General features: G+C 48.5%; 2 protein-coding genes across 4 annotated transcripts; both read left to right on the top strand.

Annotated features, from left to right (window-relative positions):
- Positions 1 to 6: 6 nt before the first annotated feature.
- Positions 7 to 12,886, top strand: PRKAG1 (protein kinase AMP-activated non-catalytic subunit gamma 1). Of its 3 annotated transcripts, none has more exons than XM_054591161.1 (12): positions 7 to 108; positions 4,574 to 4,622; positions 9,882 to 9,991; positions 10,188 to 10,269; positions 10,367 to 10,425; positions 10,569 to 10,614; positions 10,717 to 10,771; positions 11,026 to 11,152; positions 11,257 to 11,422; positions 11,578 to 11,615; positions 11,882 to 12,028; positions 12,166 to 12,886. In XM_054591161.1, the coding sequence occupies exons 1-12, from the start codon at positions 100 to 102 to the stop codon at positions 12,268 to 12,270; spliced, it is 993 nt and encodes a 330-aa protein (XP_054447136.1). In that variant the 5' UTR covers positions 7 to 99; the 3' UTR covers positions 12,271 to 12,886. The 3 variants fall into 3 exon arrangements, with proteins under 3 accessions (XP_054447136.1, XP_054447137.1, XP_054447138.1); XM_054591162.1 differs by having other exon boundaries at positions 32 to 108; positions 9,850 to 9,991; XM_054591163.1 differs by lacking the exon at positions 7 to 108 and having other exon boundaries at positions 4,600 to 4,622; positions 9,853 to 9,991.
- Positions 12,887 to 15,827: 2,941 nt separating this feature from the next.
- DDN (dendrin) lies at positions 15,828 to 18,356 on the top strand. The gene is made up of 2 exons (XM_054590864.1): positions 15,828 to 16,036; positions 16,433 to 18,356. The coding sequence occupies exons 1-2, from the start codon at positions 15,828 to 15,830 to the stop codon at positions 18,354 to 18,356; spliced, it is 2,133 nt and encodes a 710-aa protein (XP_054446839.1).
- The last annotated feature ends 368 nt before the right edge of the window (positions 18,357 to 18,724 follow it).

Genomic DNA, 18,724 nt, shown 5'->3' on the forward strand with positions numbered 1-18,724 from the left:
TAGGCGGAAGTGGCGTCGCAGTACCGGATGTGGGGCAAGGCCTCCCCCACTTACCGGCCAACTTCCTAAAGCGGACGCACCCAACGGGCGCCTCCTGCAATGGAGACGGTGAGAAGCGCGGGAGGGCGGCGGGGGGCGCTGTGGAGCCCGAGGCCCCCGTTAGGGACCCGGGAGGCCTGGGCAGGGGCGGAGGCTGGTGCCTGGTAAACGAGAAGCTGGGTGTCTGTCCTGCCCGTGACCCTGCCTCTCTGCTTCTTTGCGGGTCACACCTACTGGGACAGGGCCGCTGTGCCTGCCTTCCGTCCGACGTACTGTCAGTCCCAATGGGTAGTGACAGGTGACACGTAGCTCCCTTCTTGGGCCTCGCACACACCCTAGTGATCTCGGGACTCCTTTCGTCTTAGCACCTTAGGCCCCTCACAGGTTGTGACTTGGCTTTCCTGGGAGAGGCAGGAGGTTCCAAGGGGCCCCCCCGCCCCGCCCCGCCCGCTTGCAATTATCACCTGGGCCTGGTTGTCTTAAGTGTGATCCCTGCAATCCCTAGCAGGAGGGACACCTGAAAGACTTTTCTACTGCCTCAAGGTGTCCAGCGAGGTCATATTCCCTTAATAAGACTGAAAAGTGGGGTTTCCCCAAAGAAGGGATCATTCAGTGGTTAGAGGCCTCTGTGTCCCTGGGTAAGTTTGAGGTCATGCCCAGCTCTGTGAATCTAAGCAGGCCTGTTGGCAAAACTCATTCTTGGCGAGCAGGCATTGACCATTGTGGCAGGTCTCTGTCATCCTTTCTGAGATGCCGCCGACTGCCTGCTCTATGCACCCACCCTCACACTTGGGAGACTTTTCTAGCACTCGAATCCTTCCCATTCACTTCCCTCTCCAAGAGTTTTTAACCATATCTCCTCTGTCAGGCGGAGGAATTCTTCCTATCTTGGTTTTCATTTGTTACTGTAGTTGTGTACAGGCTGCAGGTTCACCTTTCTTTGCGCCAGTTACCTGCCCACCGTAATTATTTTACCGTATCTTTTCTCGACCTGTAGAGAGCTAATGTCCCTCAGCTTATAAAGAAGAAAATAGACCAAAGTAGTAAAGTGATTTGCAGTTGGTCACCCAGGCAAGGTAGTCAGTTCTTAAAGAGAATTTTAAGCAAGGATAAAAGGTCTGATTCCATAAATTCACAATGACACACAAATTTTTACTTATAAATGTATCATGGTTTACAAAGTATTTTTTATATAGGTTTTCTAATTGAACCCTTATACTCTATGTACTGGATTAGGTTCTTGGGGTAGAAATTGTTTTTAAAAGAATAAAAAAGAAAACCCTTGCTTTGAAAATGTTCGGCGATGCCCTGGCCAGTATGTCGCAGTTGGTTGGAGCATTGTTCCATACTCCAAAGGTCTGTGGGTTTGATTCCCGGTCAGGACACATACCTAGGTTGTGGGTTCAACCCCCAGTCAGGGTGCATTTGGGAGGCAATCTATCGATGTTCCTCACATTAGTGTTTTTCTCTCTCCTTTCCTCTCTCTCTCGAATATGTGTGTGTGTGTGTATTTTTTTTTCAAGAAAAGATAATGCTCAGCCTAACTGGAGTAAGGGTGAGGGCAAGCCAGTGACAGCTGTTGTTTAGACTCTAACAAATGCTATCATCAGGATGCAAAGAAAGGACTGTGGAAGCATAGGGGAGGGAGAAGTTACTGTGAACCTCAGAGAGGGCATTGCAGTTTGAGAAAACAGTGTGAGCAAGGGCATAGAAAGTGGGGTATGTTGAGATTAATTGGGGATGAACCAGTGGCTTAATGTTGCAGGAGTTTTGGATTTTGGTCGCCGTGGGAGAAAAGATGGGGAAAGTAGGCTCAGGTCAGGTTGAAGGTATTGCATATGCATATCTCGTTAAGTTTGATCTTTGTTTTGTAATGAGGGAACCCATGAAGATTTGTGAGCAGGGCAGTGAATGTGCTTTAAGAATGTTCTTACCAGCTTTCTGTAAATGGATGGATCTACTTCAGAAAGTAGTGAGTTCCTAGTTGCTAGAGATGAAAGTCCCTCCCAAACCTGAGATGCTTGGTCATAGAACTCGGTGACAGCATGAAAGAAGAATTAAAGAAGAGATAGATTTAGGGCAGGGAGACCAGTTTAGAAAATGTTGCAGAAGTGAAATGTAAAAGCCTAAGCTAAAGCTGTGAAAGTGTAAAGGAGAGAGATGGATTTGAGGCATTTCTGACATACCAGCTTAGCTGACAGATGTTCAAGACAAATTTAGGTCATGCCCTGCTCTGTAATTCTAAGCAGACATATTGGCACAACTCATTCTTGGAGGAATCAAGACTACAGTTCTGGCCCTGGCTGGTGTGGCTCAGTGGATTGAGTGCTGGCCTGTGAACCAAAGGTCGCCAGTTAGATTCCCAGTCTAGGGTACATGCCTGGGTTGCAGGCCAGGTCTCCAGTGGGGGCACACAAGAGGCAACCATACACTGATGTTTCTCTCTCTCTCTTTTGCCCTCCCTTCCCTTCTCTCTAAAAATAAATAAATAAAATCTTTAAAAAGAAGACTACAGTTCTTAAGCACCTAGGAGGAGAGCAGTGCCAAAAACAAAAATGGAAACCTCAGTAAGGATAATAGGATTGGAGGGACAGATGCTATTCTGTTTAATACTGAAGCATTCAAGGAGTCTAACATCTGTGGTTGTGTAAAAACAATTGGAAATGTGGATCAGCAGTTTGAAAGAAATTGTGAGTCTGTGTGTCAGATCTAGCCTGTGTCTCTCTAGTAATATTTTGAATTTACGTAGTACCATGGTACTTTCTCAGATCCCCTATGTTACTAAAAGTAGAGTGCAGTCCTGGCCAGGTGGCTTGGTTGGTTGGAGTGTCATCCCGTACATCAGAAGGTTATGGGTTCAATCCCTGGTTGGGGCGCGTACGAGAGGCAGCCAATTAATGTTTCTTTCCCTTCCTCCCTGTCTCCCTCTCTTTCTCTCCCTTTCTGTCTCTCTAAAAAATGAATAACCATATCCTCAGGTGAGAATTAAAGAAATAAATGTAGAGGTGAATGGACATAATTATCCCCACTCCTGTGTAGAGAAATAGGCAGAAAGATAAAATCATACTCAGTTATGTCTGACTCTCTTCTGTAGGTATCTGTGTAACTATGGATGTATGTAGCAGGATGTCTCTTTTCTCTTTGTAACTTAGTTCATATCAGTATCAATTTGAAAGTTAAAAAACAAAACAATATGCAAAACCACATGTGAGACGATATGGAGGATACAAAGAAGTATAAGATAAACTCCAGAAATTTATAATCTGTTTGGATCGATAATGAACAAAATAACTATAGCACAGTATGTATGTATTATATGATGGATACAATAATGTGTATAAGTAGCTGTTTTGTATCTTTGTATATAGATCTTTGTAAGACTGTTGTATACCATGTGTGTATCTTTGCTGCTGAACAGCCAGCCCTCTCTTCCACTTATAAGTGATGAGGCTGTTGTTCCGATAGCCTTGCCAAAATGCCAGGCCAAGTCGATGGTCTTACGCAGCCCAGAGGTAGAGCTGATCCCCCTCCCCCCACCACCCCCTCTCCCTTGCCCCCACCCTGGCCCACTGGGGCAGATAAGTTTAGGGCTGCCATGCCAACTTGACCCTGCTTACCAGGTTCAAGCCAAGGCCTTTAACTTCATATTACTACAGCAGCTATGTAAGGTGAAGTATGACTGACTTTAAGTTAGTTTGGGGATATTACCCAAAGCAAATAAAGCCAAACTCTTGATTCCAATGGATGAAAGTGATGACCCCTCCTGGGTTCTGAGATAACAATGAAATTTCCAAATGTTGCCACTTGAGGAAACGTAGAGATGGTTCTAAAGGTTTCTGTGTATTCAAAGTACTCTAATCTCAGGCTGTCATTGACAAGGAAACTTGGAAAACCCGCTTCCTCTGGGCTGTGGCAGCCTTCCACTCACAAAGGTGCTAAGAGAACTCAGGTCCTCCACTTCAGAGCATTTATGCTGCTCATCTATGCCTTAGTTATTCAAGCTTTGACTCTCTGACAGTGAGCTGTTGGGATCCTCCCCAGACTGGCCCTCTCAATGGTAAGGTGTGTGAATGGGATTCTAGTGCCTACAGTTATGCTTAGTGAGTGAGTGGGGGGAAGTAGTATTGTCTCTGGCGTCTGTGATTTTATTAAGTAGACCAGTGAGAGTCTTATGGGGCCAACCTTAAGCTCAGATTCTCTAGTCTCAGCTTTTAAGACCTAATGTCTCACTGGGCATGATAGTATGTAAGGACATAAGCTTTGGAACCACACAGATCTGTGTTCAAATCCCTGTTCCGTCCCTTACCAGCCATGTGACCTTGAGCAAGTTAATATTTCTGGAACCGCAGTTTCTTAATCTGTGAAAATAAGGCTAACAGTAATATTTACTTCAGGGTTGTTATGAAGATTACATGAGATCTTTAAAGGAAGCACTTTAAAGGAAGATGTTAGTTCCCCAGCCCTTCTCCTAATGCTGGACTATAGAGGACGGAGCCTAGGATAGGCTAAATCTTTGTTTCTGTTGTCTCTCCAGGTCACTTCTTCGGATAGCTCCCTGGCTCTGGAAAATGAGCATCCTCAAGGTAAGTGTACTGAAGAAAGGAAGTTGGGTATGAAAGCATTAGCTTGACCCTAACTTAAGCAATTGCTTTTGAACCTCTCCCAGGGTCCCCCCTGGAAAAATCAAAGCCAGGCCAGACAATGTACAAAACCATACAAACCAGGAACAATAATTTGACAAAGTCACCCAGGAATAAATCTTGGGCAAGGTAGGGATGATCAATATCTTCAATATTCAGATCACCTGAGGGAAACCTTTGGAGTACAGGGAAACTTCCACAGGCAACTTGAGGCTGGCTAACCAAGTTTTAAAAGTCCCTGGTATTTTATGAGTAGCCCAGAAGTCATGCCACTGGGATTTTATTATCCAGCAAGCTCACTAAAGCCACTAAGTGTACACAAGAAATCATAGAAAGGCCTTGAAAGCCCTTAGCACTAATCTAGTAATAGAGGTACCAAACTCTAAAATCCAGGCAATTCCAGCACCTGCTCAGATACCTGGGTAGAATGAAATGGTTCAACTCTAAGTCATCTAGAAAGAGGTAGAATTTACAGGCATCTCAGGTAAAGGATTTTGCCTTGGAATACACATAAGTCTTCTAAGGACACGTTAATTAAGAGTACACACTTTCTCAGAGAATTGAAACATGGGCTGAGATCCTAGGACATATTATTAAGGGTCTATGAGTTCTCCACAGGAATTTTTTATGTTTTCATTTTGTTGGTATCCAAAAAAGTTGTTACAGTGTTGTTCTGAATTATCTGGATGACTCTTCATAATTGAGTACTGCCACATGGTAGTGCCTATTTTGTTTCTGGGTACTTCCTCACTAACACCAAGGCAGGGGTCAAAAACTCATATTATCTACACGGACCAAGCAGTGATGGGTGAATATGACACAACAACCAGTGGTAGATCTTGTCACATCTAAAAGGAGGTAGCAACTGTCTAGTTCTGGTCAGTTGTTACTGTTTTGGAATTCAAGGCCTAGTTTTGTCAGATCTTCTGATTTTGAAAAGAAACTAAGAATTTGGATTTGTATGTAAATCTCCAGATTTTTTAAATTTGGCAACTGATTTATTTTAAAACACTGGGAAAGCCAAATCAAATATGTTCGTAGGCCGGTAGCCTAAAATGATAATATTTAACTATCAGTGTACTGTGTCTTAAACTGATGTCAAAAGACATGTTCTTGGGAGTCTGGGTTTTCAAATTTGAAAAACAATGGTGAGCTTTTAGTAAAAGATGGTGGATTGAATACATGCATCTACTTTCGTTCCTTCACAAAAAGCCACTAAAAAAACCATAAAGGAATTTTTTTTAAAAAAAGATACAAACCCACCAAAATAGGAAGAACAAGTAAGGATGCAATAGTAATGAGTTTTTGGAAGCTGGAAAGCAGGCAAACGAGTGGTAAATGACTTAGCAGCCCTGAAAAAACTGAATTATGAACTAACAGTGGGGAAAGCCAAGAAGCACTGACGGTCTGAGAAGCAGTCAGATCCCAAGACTCCCTTGTTCACTGAGTGCAGCTGGGCAACTCCCCTTTCCGACTTTGACAAACTGGAGGTCTGGAGAGAGGCTTAGGCCCGACTGAGGTATTGTACTAAACACAGGAGGGTGAAGTGAACTATACTTAATAGGACTGAGACCCCAGTCCTTTTCCCCTTCCAGTTTCCAGAATGCTTACAGAAAACACTTCACCCTCCAGGCACGGACTTGAATGAGTAATCCTTCTCTCCAGAAGCCTCTTGAGGGAAAAGCCCCACAAATCTAAGTGTTGAGTGTTTCCCATCTAAATGGCTAACAGTCAGTAAGGCTGGCCTACACACTTCGTTCTTCCAGTCAGCTTTAAAGACTCCACTCTTAAAATGATTTTAATCCTCCTTTAAACCAAGGATTATCAGCCCTGGCTGGCGTGGCTCAGTGGACTGAGCACTGGCTTATGAGCTGAAAGGTTCCTGGTTCAGTTCTCTGTCAGGGCACGTGCCTGGGTTGCAGGCCAGGTCCCCCAGTTGGGGGCGTACGAGAGGCAATCGACTGATTCTCTCACATACCATTTTCTTTCTCCCTCTGAAAATAAAAAATCTTTTTAAAAAACAACAAAAACCAAACAAACCAAGGATTATCAGACATCTAAATAAAGCTTCTAACATTTAAAAAAAAAAAAAAGGTGATCCATCCCTGGCCAGGTGCCTCAATTTGTTGGAGCATCATCCCCTGTATCAAAAGTCTGTGGGTTCAGTTCCTGGTCAGTTCACATACCCCAGTCATTTGGGGCGCATACAGGAGGCAACCGATAGATGTTGGTCTCTCACATTGAGGTTTTTGTGTCTCTATCACTCCCTTCCTCTATCTCTAAAATCAATTAAAAAGTGTATCCTCAGGTGAGAATTTAAAAAGAAAAAAGCCCTGGCCAGTGTGGTTTTGTTGGTTTGTCATCGTCCTGCAAAACAAAAGGTCACCAGTTGGATTCCCGGTCAGGGCGCATGCCTGATTTGTGGTTCCACCCCCAGTCAGACCTCATGCAAGAGGCAACCAATCACTGCTGCTCTCCCACATTGATGATTCTCTCCTGCTTTTTCTCCCTCCTTCCCTCTCTTTCTAGAATCAATAAAAGAAAAAAAAATTTTTTAAGGTGATACAAAATGCCCCCCTTATGAAAAGAAACAAAAAGCGACAGAGGGAAAAAGTCAATGCATAAGAAAGGAAACTTTTAAAGTTAACAGTATACGAATAAATAATATGTTAATGCCATGAAACAAGTGTAAGTTAACAGTATTTTTTAAACTTTCAGAAAACAAAAAGGAGCTCTTGAACATTAAAAAATATAGCAAAAATTGCTCTGGCTGGTGTGGCTTAGTGGATTGAGCACTGGCGTGTGGACCAAAAGTTGCTGGTTCAGTTCCCAGCCAGGGCACATGCCTGGGTTGAGAGCCAGGTCCCCAGTTAGGGGCATGAGAGAGTCAACCACACACTGATGTTTTCCTCCCTCTTTCTCCCTCCCTTCCCCTCTCTCTAAAAATAAATAAATAAAATCTTTCTTTTTAAAATATATATAGCAAAAATTTTAAACTAAGTAGGAGATTTGGATATCAAATTGAGGAAATCCTCCAGAAGTAGAACTAAAAATCAAAGAAGTAGAAAAGAGGAGAGAAAAGAGATTTTAAAAACAACAACGAAAACTCACCAAAAACCCAAAATAAAATCTTACATGGTCAGTCTAGGAAGTCTAATATCTAAATAAAAGGAGTTACAGAAAGAGCAACACAGAGCAAAGGAAATTATCAATGAAATAATTGAAGAACATTTCCTGAAACTGAAGGACATTAGCTTTCCATATTGATAGGACTCATTGAATATTCAGCACAGTGGATAAAATTGACCCACCCAAAGCACAGTCACCATGAGATTTTGAAACACTGTAAACAAAGAGAAGATCCTCATTTTCCAGAGCAGTAAAACAAGTCACATACAAAGAATCAGAATCACCTCGGACTTTCAGTGCACCAGAAACTAGACGCAAGGGAACAGTGCTTTCAATTTCCTGCAGGAAAACAAAATCCAGTCTAGTATTCTGTATCCATTCAAATTCTAAACCAAAGGTAAGTGTAGAATAAAGATATCTGCAGGCTGCAAGGTGTCAAAAAATTGACCTCCCTTGCACCCTTTCTCAGGAAGCTACTGGAAGATGTGTTTCACCAAAACAAGGGAGTAGTCAGATGAAAGCGTGGGATACAGGACACAAGGAGAGCCAATACAGGGGAGTCGTGACAGGGGTCCGTCCCCTTGATGGTGATGAAGGAAGATCTCAGGATGACAGCAGTGTACACCAGGCAAACCAGCCCAGATTCGAGCAGGTCAGAAGGCTCCAGAGAGACTTCTTTGTGTAGTTTAAAGTAATGGACTACCTCATGCTTCTGAACTTCTTAAAAGGAGATTTAGAGAACTGGTGAAGAGTTTGGGGGTTGAATTAGTTATAAATACTATACATAGAAAGTTAGGCAAATGAAGGCACAAGAAAAATTGTTAGCTCCAGGGAAAATAAAGTTGTGAAAGAAAAAAATCAGAGTTTACTGTTTGGCCTAGCTGTCAATAATGAATATTTAGTCAAAATTATTTAAATATTGTTGTAACCAACATTACACTTTAACTTTTGGAAGACTGGGGTGAGACGGGTTGTGCATGTTTGTGATGAGGTCCTGGCAGGAAAGGGAACAAAAAGTTCTCATCTTCCTTATATGATAATACCTGATTCCCAAAATGGGAAAATCAATAAGAAGCAAAAAAGCACCAAAATAATCAGCTAAAAGAGGTCTTATGTCTGGGTGGGTGTATTATAGGGAAGTGGGTCCCAGGGACATCAGTTTTTCTTGGCAAAATTTGTAGAACATTTTGACTTTGGTAAAAAATTAAAAATTACAGACAAACAACAGGCATAGATTTAAGTGCATGAACTTTGGGATCGGGTTTGAGTCTTGTCATTTCATTTACTAATGGTGTGAAACTTGCGTGGTTTATTGAACTGTTTCCACCTTTTTCATCTGAAAAATGAGGACAATATTTGCCGAGATTTGTTGGAAAGATTAAATGATGTAGTATTTTTAAGTCCACATAGCATAGTAATGAGCATATTTGGGCTATTATTTTGGGGGTTGTTTCTCCAGTTTAGAGCAAGCAGTTAAAATCAGAAGATTGGAAAGGTAAACACAACCAAGGTCTCCCATTTGTCTGGAATAGGTGGGATGATTTCTCATTTACAGGGTCATCCCAAGATGGGCTTTCAGGGTGTTTTTGGCCAGGTCACCTGGAGCACTGGGCTCCAACTTCATGTCGATCTGAAATGGCCCATCTTGTCCATGACTTTCTCCTCTGTGGGTCTGAGAAGAATTTTAAGAAGCTTAACTACATCTTAATTGAGAAAAGATATGTAAAAATGTGCTAAATATATGAAAGGAAAACTTGAGTTAAAGATGAGAAAAAAACTTTTAGATTAGAACAGGTTTATGAAGGATATTATAGACTTTCTGTTTAGCCAGCCATCTTTTTCCTAAGGAACCAATAGATACAGTCTTACCTGGAAATGGAGGTTGGATGAAATGATTTCTAAGAGGTTTATTCCTAATGGAACAGTAGGGGGGGAAAAACAGTTAAAATAGAGGGCCTTATAAAAAGTCATGCTCTGAATATTTGAGCAACTACAACACCTGTTATATTTTCTGCCTTTTTTGATTGTGAATTTTGCTTAGAAGGAAGCTACTAACTATCCCACCCTATGCAGAGACCCCAGAATCCAACAATAGCGTGTATACTTCCTTCATGAAGTCTCATCGCTGCTATGACCTGATTCCCACAAGCTCCAAATTGGTTGTGTTTGACACTTCCCTCCAGGTGGGTGAAATCCTTTTTCTTTCCCACTTCCTTGGAGCCTCTGGTTCAATACCTCTCATCCTATCTCATCCCAAGGGTAATAATCCTTGTCCTTCCATAGGGTTAGTCTCATGTTTTCCCCAACATACCCAACCCCTGTTCTTTTAAAGCCCTGCCTGTGAATTTCCCTTTGTGAATATAACTCTTTTGGCTACAGGTGAAAAAAGCTTTCTTTGCTTTGGTGACTAATGGTGTACGAGCTGCCCCCTTGTGGGATAGCAAGAAACAAAGTTTTGTGGGTAAGCAAAGTTTCTTGAACACGGTATTACTGGCATGTTGTGTTGGACACAGAGAAAAGCTTTGAGCCGTGCTGAGAGCTCTTGTCTTGGCCTCTAGGCATGCTGACCATCACTGATTTCATCAATATCCTGCACCGCTACTATAAATCAGCCTTGGTAAGGAACCTTAGCCCAATGACCAAAACCACTTTCCCTGCTCAAAGCCCCTCATTCTCATTTACTTTCTTCCAAGCAAACCACAAGGGGTTTATTATAAAGCAGGGAGATCAAGTCTGAAGTTCTGTTGCTTCTGCTTCCAGGTACAGATATATGAGCTGGAAGAACACAAGATAGAAACTTGGAGAGGTATGCAGAGAATTAGGGGATGTGGAAGGATAAAGGGATAGAGAGTTTTCCTGGGAAATGGTTCTCCATGGTGGTATTTTGTGAACCTCCTTTTCCCTTCAGAGGTGTACCTGCAGGACTCCTTCAAACCACTTGTCTGCATTTCTCCTAATGCCAGGTGAGTTCCTGCTACCCATTTGTCCAAAAGACAAAGAACCTTGCTATCAGCACTGCTAAAGCACTAGACACTCAAAGACCCAGGGGCAGAAGAGAGAAGACATTCCTCCCAAACACAGACACGAGCACACTTGCTCCCCTTCCCTCCCTCCCGCAGCCACCAGTTTTCCGTTTATATACACATTCTAAGGAGCTATTTAACCACCCTCAGTCCCAGCACCATGGAACTTATCATTGTCCCCAACCTTCCCACAGCTTGTTTGATGCTGTCTCTTCATTAATTCGAAACAAGATTCACAGGCTGCCAGTTATTGACCCAGAATCGGGCAACACCCTGTACATCCTCACCCATAAGCGCATCCTCAAGTTCCTCAAATTGTTTGTAAGTGCTCCTCCGCCCAGTTTTTACTTCTTTTACTCAGTTGGAAGGGTATCCAAAGGTGGTATGGGGGACCTTGAAAATCAAAGTGATGGTTCCTTTCTCAGATCACTGAGTTCCCCAAGCCAGAGTTCATGTCTAAGTCTCTGGAAGAGCTACAGATTGGCACCTATGCAAACATTGCTGTGGTCCGCACTACCACCCCTGTCTATGTGGCCCTGGGTATCTTTGTGCAGCACCGAGTCTCTGCCCTGCCTGTGGTGGATGAAAAAGGTGAGAGAGTGGGCAAACAAAGAGGGAGGGCTCCAGGGAACTCTGGGTGGCCCTGGGAAAATCTGCCTCCTCAGCTCAGCCGGGAGGGTGATTCTATGGGCAGGGAAAGTCTTCGATGCCAGACCCTCCTTGCTGAGCTGCCTCTGTCCCCCTAGGGCGTGTGGTGGACATCTACTCCAAGTTTGATGTTATCGTGAGTGATTGTGGAGGGGCTGGGAGGTAGGGAAGCGGGGTGGCATGTTGAATGTGGAGAGGGAAAAGAAGAGAGTCTCTTCTGGGACTGAAGGGTTTTAAGAAGCTTCCAAGCTTTCAAATCCTATTTGAAAAGAATTGAATGAGCTGAGTGTGGCTTGTGGGCATAACTGACAACTGCCCTCAATCGCTCTGGGGTTGGGTGGGCACAGGATTTGGGGTCTGGCTCCCGTGCTTCTCTGCAAACACCTTCCCCTCTCTCCTCAGAACCTGGCAGCAGAAAAGACCTACAACAACCTAGATGTGTCTGTGACCAAAGCCCTGCAACATCGGTCACATTACTTTGAGGGTGTCCTCAAGTGCTACCTGCATGAAACTCTAGAGACCATCATCAACAGGCTGGTGGAAGCAGAGGTAGCGGGGCCAGCGACCCAGGAAGAGCTGAGGGGAGCAGCCTTCGCAGTGGGGGTTTGGCGAGGAGGGTGGGGCTTGAAGGGCTCCCCCCTGAAGCTGGCACTAAACATCCCTTTCTCCCTTGCTGCTCTCCGCAGGTTCACCGACTTGTAGTGGTGGATGAGAATGATGTGGTCAAGGGAATTGTCTCACTGTCAGACATCCTGCAGGCCCTGGTGCTCCGAGGTGGAGAGAAGCCCTAAACTAGGGGAAGGGGTCAGGTGACACCAGGGGTTATGCCCACTCACTGCCTGCACAAAGCTCTGGGCACTGCAGATGAAACCTTGAGAGAATTGTGACTCTGTTCCCTGCCCAGGAGACCCCCAGCCTTCTACCTGGGAGCTGGAGAAGGTGTCGAGGAGGGAGGGAGAATGCATTTTTAGCTGTCCCATCCTCACACACACACTTGAGGAAAACTTTCAGCCTAGCCCATCCTAACCCCTGTCCTCTTAGACATAGCCCTCATTCTGGGTGAACTGTGGGCTGTATGCCCCTTGGACAAATTCTGATCTCTAAGAGATCTCAGACCTCACCCAGCCTTTGCCGCTGTCTCTGCCCCTGACTCCCTCCACCCTAAGATAATAGCACAACTCTTTATAAAAATATTTTTATTCATTCTGTTTCATGCTATATGGAGGAGGCTGAGTCCATTTTAGGACATGTCTCCCCATAATGGAAATGGAGAGGACCGTGGGGAGGAAGGGCTTTGGGTTCCTGTGCTATATTCATATGAAGGGAGGTGGGGTTAGGTGGAGGAGGATGGTAGAGTGGTTAGCTGAAGTTATTGCTTTTCATGGCAAATGTAATTAAAAAGATAGGAACCTCTTCATGATATTGCAGTGTTTGCTTTTTGTAGTTGATAGACACTACTGCACCAACCTTCCTATTTCATATGGCTCCTTCAACTCAATAACAACAATAATAGCACACTTTATAGAAAACTCTGTCAATTGCCATTCTCAGTGCTTTACATATATTCATTCACTTAATCCTCAGAACAATAGTAGATGTTATGCCAGTTTTATAGATTTAAAAGAAACTACAGTACAGAGAGGTTAAGTAACTAGCCTAAACCACACAGCTAGTAAAAAGTAGAACTAGGATTTGAACGCAGTCTGTCTCCAGAACTCATGCTCTTTATCACTATGTTAGACTAATTACCTTTCTAAATCTCTGTTCATAGCTGTCCCCCTCCCTGTTCTCTGCAGTTCTCCTCATTACCCCACTTTGCCCTCTGCCTGGACTGTAGCTGGCACCCCAGGAAAATTCCATAACAGTGTTAGGTCTCCAGAGAGCAGTGACAGAGTGTCTCCTTCAGGTAGACAGGCCACCAACAGAAGGCTGGACTGTGTTTGGATTTTGCTGAACTGGTATGTCTGAACCTCCAAATCCCTTGTGATTCTTCCAAAATAAGAATGAGTTAGACTCAAGCGGGCAAGCGGTGGGGGAGCAGCGGAACTGGTCACCGTAACAGACCCTTGCCCTGTGCTCAGACCATATAGGCCAAGACAGTGCTTGGCGCCAAACAGCATAAGGACCTCTAGACTGTTGAGTAAGAACCAAATTCTGGGTACCATCTCACCACTGCCTTACAGGTAAGATACCAAGATTTCCATCTTGGATACCAAGACCAGAAACAATTTCAGAGTAACACCTTGCCCCTACGCGCACTGTGCCTAAGAACTCTAATGACCCTGGCCGCTCCACGCTGCTCCCTGCAAACCAGGCTTCCTGATGGAACACGGACACACACTGAGGCAACTTTCAGTGCTACATCATGGCTTTGAAGAAGCCCTGCGTCTGCATTCACCTCTTCACAGCTCTCATAGCACATTCCCAGACTTGAGGGAGGGAGGCATTCCAAGTTATTAGAATTAGGGTATGTTTGTGTGTGTGTGGGCGAGTGCATGGAGGAAAGGACAGATGCCTCCTTGTGTCACATTCCATCATGAAGTAGGGTTTGTCTAGGGAGGAGGCAAGGGCTTTAAAAAGCCTTAGAACTCTAGTGGGGCCTGGGTGGAAGGAAGCACCTTCAAGCAAAGAGCCATCAGTGCAGCTGGTATGTGTAAAGGGGGCTCAGTGGGCGGTATAGGGGTGTGTGGGTTCTCTTTAAAAGTCCATGTTAGGGAGCAGGAGGCCTGAGTTTGGTTGCTCTGTTTCTCAGTTAAGTCAGTCTGCCCCACAACGAGCCCTCCTGGGCAAGGGTCTATACCCAGGGGGCTGCAGGTATGTTAGTGGAAAACAAATTGGGATCTCTCGCTTCTCCCATTCCTCACTAAAACCCAACCAGTCTCAGAGTCTGAGGATGGAGCAGAAGGAAAGAACAAGGAACAAAATTTGGGAGGCTCATAGCTTTCTATTCTCACCTATTCCACTCGGGAGAGGCAAATTACCCCTTCTTCCTCAGGAACCATTGCCATGCACATTTTCTTCCCCCACCTCCCCACACCCCTCCCCTCCACTGGAACTGCTGCCATGGTTGCCAGGCATGGTTGCTAAGTCTCTGCATGGAAGGGTTCGCGTGGGCTGTGTTGCCACTAACATTACCATGGTGAATCAGGGGACACCTGGTATAGGCTTGAGGGGCGGGCGGGGGGGGGGGAGGAATCATGTGGTTGTAAGCAACAACTCCCCAGGACAGGATGCGCCTAAAAGGTGAGCATCTTGAGCACCACTTCAGGTGGGGCTGAGTGAGCTGGGCACTATGGTGGCAGTGACGGGGAGCTCTACGCCAGGAAATGGGCCGCTTTCATCATCTCAGTTGCCCGGGCATTGGTTTTGCCAAGGAAGCACAACATTCCTCCTTCATCCCTTCTGAAAGGGTGCAGATGCGAAAGCACCCTAGTCTGTCCTCCATAAGGCTATGCAGATCTGTGTGGGCACAGAACAGTATGACCCCCAAATCCTGGCTCCTGGATTGTGGGGGAGCATGCAGTGGGGAGAGGGCTCCCTGGGTGCCCAAGGACAAACATCTAGAATGGGAGTGCGGGGCAGCTTTCTTGGCCAAAAGAGACTCCTGCATGTTGCTGTGCCCGCAGCTCCGGGCTGCAGTTAAGGGTATGGGGGTCGCCCTTTTTGAGCTTGGGGAAGGGAGCTCCCCATGCCCAGAATCACACAAAAGCTTCATGAAAGCCACCGCCTCCTCCCTCCACCACATGGAAGCTGGTTACTCATCTCCTCTCTGCACCCCAACGCCACTGTCGCTAAAAATAGGCCCCCATCCGTGGCCCGGCCCCTCCTGCACCCCAACCCCATGGAAACCAATGAGAGTGGCAGGCAGAGACCTTGAGTTCCATTTGCATCACCTCTCTGTCTGAGAAACTGAAGTCCGAGGCAGGAAGTCAAGGGCATAACCCTGGTGGTCAAGCACCCTATCAGGGAGGGGAATGAAGGGTTAAAATGGCAGTAAGGTTGAAGAAATGGGAATAGGGGAGGGGGAATTGTCAGCTTGGCAAGAAAAAGAAGTTCCCTGCCCACTCGTGCAAGTCCCATCAGGCTTGGGGGACAAGAGCAGTGGGACGGGGCGCCCAATCCCCAGTCCCAGGGGGCGGCCCTGCACATGGGGGAGGTAGCAGCGCGGAGACGTCCGCGCCATGTCACATGCGCTCACACACACACACACAGGCATACACGTGTGCCTGGGTATATATAGTCCCCAGTCGCTGGGCCCGCTGCTCTGCAGTGGGCGCCGATTTCCTGGGCTGGGAGGGGGCGCTCGGGGCGGGTGGGAGGGGGGGGGGCCGGGGTGGGGTGGGGCAGGATGCTGGATGGCCATCTATTCTCCGAGGGGCCCGACAGCCCCCGGGAGCTCCAGGATGAGGAGTCTGGAAGCTGCCTCTGGGTGCAGAAATCCAAGCTGCTGGTGATCCAAGTGAAGACTATTTCCTGTCATTATAGTCGCAGCGCCCCTCCTCGACAGCCCATGGACTTCCAGGCCAGCCACTGGGTCCGCGGGCCCCAGAGCCGCACGTGAGTGAAGGCGGGTGAGGGGGTAGAGTGGCGGGGCGGGTTCGGACTTCCCCCGGCCCCAGCCGGCCCCGCCGGCCCCCTCCTCTTCCCCACGCGCCCCACCCCCACCCATCCTGAAAGCTGGGGCCTGACTTTTTCTCGCGCTGGTTTGGGGAAACAGGAGTGCGTGTGAGAAAGGGCAGGGGGTGAGATGGGGCAGACGCTGTTAAAGTGTGCATGGAGAGATGGCGAGGAATCCCGCTTCGACTTTAGCCCCAACATATATGCACGTGCACACACACGCGCACACACACCTCCACACGGCTGCCCAAAGTGGTCTGCAGTGCTCCCAGCTCCCTGGACCTCGGCTCCCTTCCCCCACAGACTGCTCACCAGGGTTCCTGCTCATTGTCCCAGGTGTGGGCCACGCCCGGGATCCCCTGAGCCGCCCCCCCGCCGTCCCTGGGCCTCCAGGGTGCTGCAGGAGGCGACTAACTGGCGGGCGGGGCCCCCAGCCGAGGCCCGAGTCCGGGAGCAAGAGAAAAGGAAAGCGGCATCGCAGGAGCGGGAGGCCAAGGAGACCGAGAGAAAAAGGCGCAAGGCTGGTGGGGCCCGAAGGAGCTCCCCGGGTCGGCCTCGCCCGGAGCCTCGGAACGCCCCCAGGGTGGCACAGCCTGCAGGGCTCCCAGCTCCGTGTAGGCCCGAACACATGGGACTTTTGGGGCGACCGCCCCGTCCATCGGCGCAGCCGCAGAGCGACCCGCGGGTGGCTTGGGTGGGGCCCTGGGGAGGTCGCAGGCCAGGGCCCCCCAGCTACGAGGCTCACCTGCTGCTGAGAGGCGCTGCCGGGACGGCGCCACGACGCCGCTGGGACCGGCCGCCACCCTATGTGGCTCCACCTTCTTATGAAGGCCCCCACAGGACTTTGGGGACTAAAAGAGGCCCCGAGCCCTCCCAGACGCCTGCCACATCGGCCCCTGCTCCGACTCCAGCCAGGACAGAGGGAGGGTGCACCAAGAAGAGGCTGGATCCTCGGATCTACCGGGACGTCCTCGGGGCTTGGGGTCTCCGTCAGGGGCGGGGTCTCTTGGGGGGCTCCCCAGGCTGTGGAACAGCCAGGTCAAGGCTGGAGCCCCGCAACGCGGCCGCGGCCGTGGAGAAAAGCCTGGGGCTGGCTGCTTCTGGCCTGAACAGTGGTAGCGACGGCCACCCCCAAGCCGATGCTACTGGGAGCCCAGGCAAGGCGACAGCTCCTACGGGGTCTGCAAATGCGGCTCCGAGCCCCCCGCGTCCCGCTCCCAGGTCCAGGCCCCGGCCCCATCTCAAGGCCTCCGGAGGAGGGAAAGAAGGTAGAGAGCAGAGCTGGCTCCCCAAAGGCTGGATTCCCTCCCTTAAAAAGCAGCCGCCCCGACATAGCCAGACCCTCCCCAGACCCTGGGCTCCAGGAGGCACGGGATGGAGGAAGTCCCTGGGTCTTACGGAGGGGGCCGGACACGAAATCTCAGAGGGTTGGAAGGCAACCCGCCGCGCCCACACCCTGCCCCGAATTTCCCGCGGCACCGCTGCTGGAGAAGGTGTCTTTGTCATTGACGCCACGTGCGTGGTGATAAGGTCCCAGTATGTCCCCACCCCTCGAACCCAGCATGTGCAGCTTTTGCCCGCTGGGGCGCCACGCATCGTGGGGGATGCGTCCAGCCAACCGAAGTCCAACAGGAAGGAGGGCGAGGGGACCGCGGTCTTTCCCTCCCCTTGCCAGAAGCTGCTGTCGAGCAGTCGCCTTTCACACCAGCCCTATGGGGGGCGCGGGCTTGAAGCTGAGGGCGGGAAGCCCGTGGACTCCTCATTGGAGGAGCGCGCCTCCCGCATCTTGGGGCTCCCGGTGGGTGAAGTAAACCTTCAGGACGCTCCCACGCAGCCAGGTAGCCCACAGCGCCCAGCCTTAGGCCCAGCGACTTCGGGAGGCGCGAACAGTGCCGAGAGCTCGGGGGAAGTGGCGGCGGTCCCGCGGCATGCGGGCCGGGGCTGGGCGCGGACCCCGGGGCCCTACGCCGGGGCCCTGCGGGAAGCCGTGTCCCGCATCCGCCGCCACACCGCCCCAGACTCGGACTCAGATGAAGCTGCGGAGCTCAGCGCCCACAGCAGCTCTTCTGATGGAAGCGACACAGAAGCCTCGGGCGCCTCCTGGCGGAAAGAGCGGGCCGGGCCCCGGGAAGGCCGGAAGACGGCACAGCTGGGCGACGGTATCCGAGAGATTCTGGATGTCATCAGCCGAACCGAGGAGGTCCTCTTTGGGGAGAGGGACGCTAAGAGGACCCCACAGGGAAATAGGGAGAGGCAGTAAGAGGCCCTTTGTTGTATTTGTGTTCCCCAACCCATACATCCCTGGGTCCAATGGTCCCCTTTCTTCCTCACAGACTTCCTTGCACCCTTTACCTGTACAGGTTCCCAAACCCAAATAGAAGCCACCCAAATGAAAGGAAAGGGAGCATATGCTGAATCGGATTTTTTTGTTTTGTTTTGTTTTGTTTTTTAAATTAGGAGAGGTGAGGGTGAACAGTAGACTTTAATGCCTGCTCCTTTCAGGTCACTCCAGCGAGGTCTTCAGCCGGGGTGGCTGCACTGAGTGCAGAGTTCAGAAGAGAGGCCTGGACAAGCGCAGGCAGGAGGACAGGGATGGTATAGTCAGGGGAGGGCAACTTTAGGATAGGG

This window comes from Pteronotus mesoamericanus, unplaced genomic scaffold, assembly GCF_021234165.1.
Source record: "Pteronotus mesoamericanus isolate MK-2021 breed Mesoamerican mustached bat unplaced genomic scaffold, CSHL_Meso_final scaffold_21, whole genome shotgun sequence".
In the NCBI taxonomy this organism is placed as follows: Eukaryota; Metazoa; Chordata; class Mammalia; order Chiroptera; family Mormoopidae; genus Pteronotus; species Pteronotus mesoamericanus.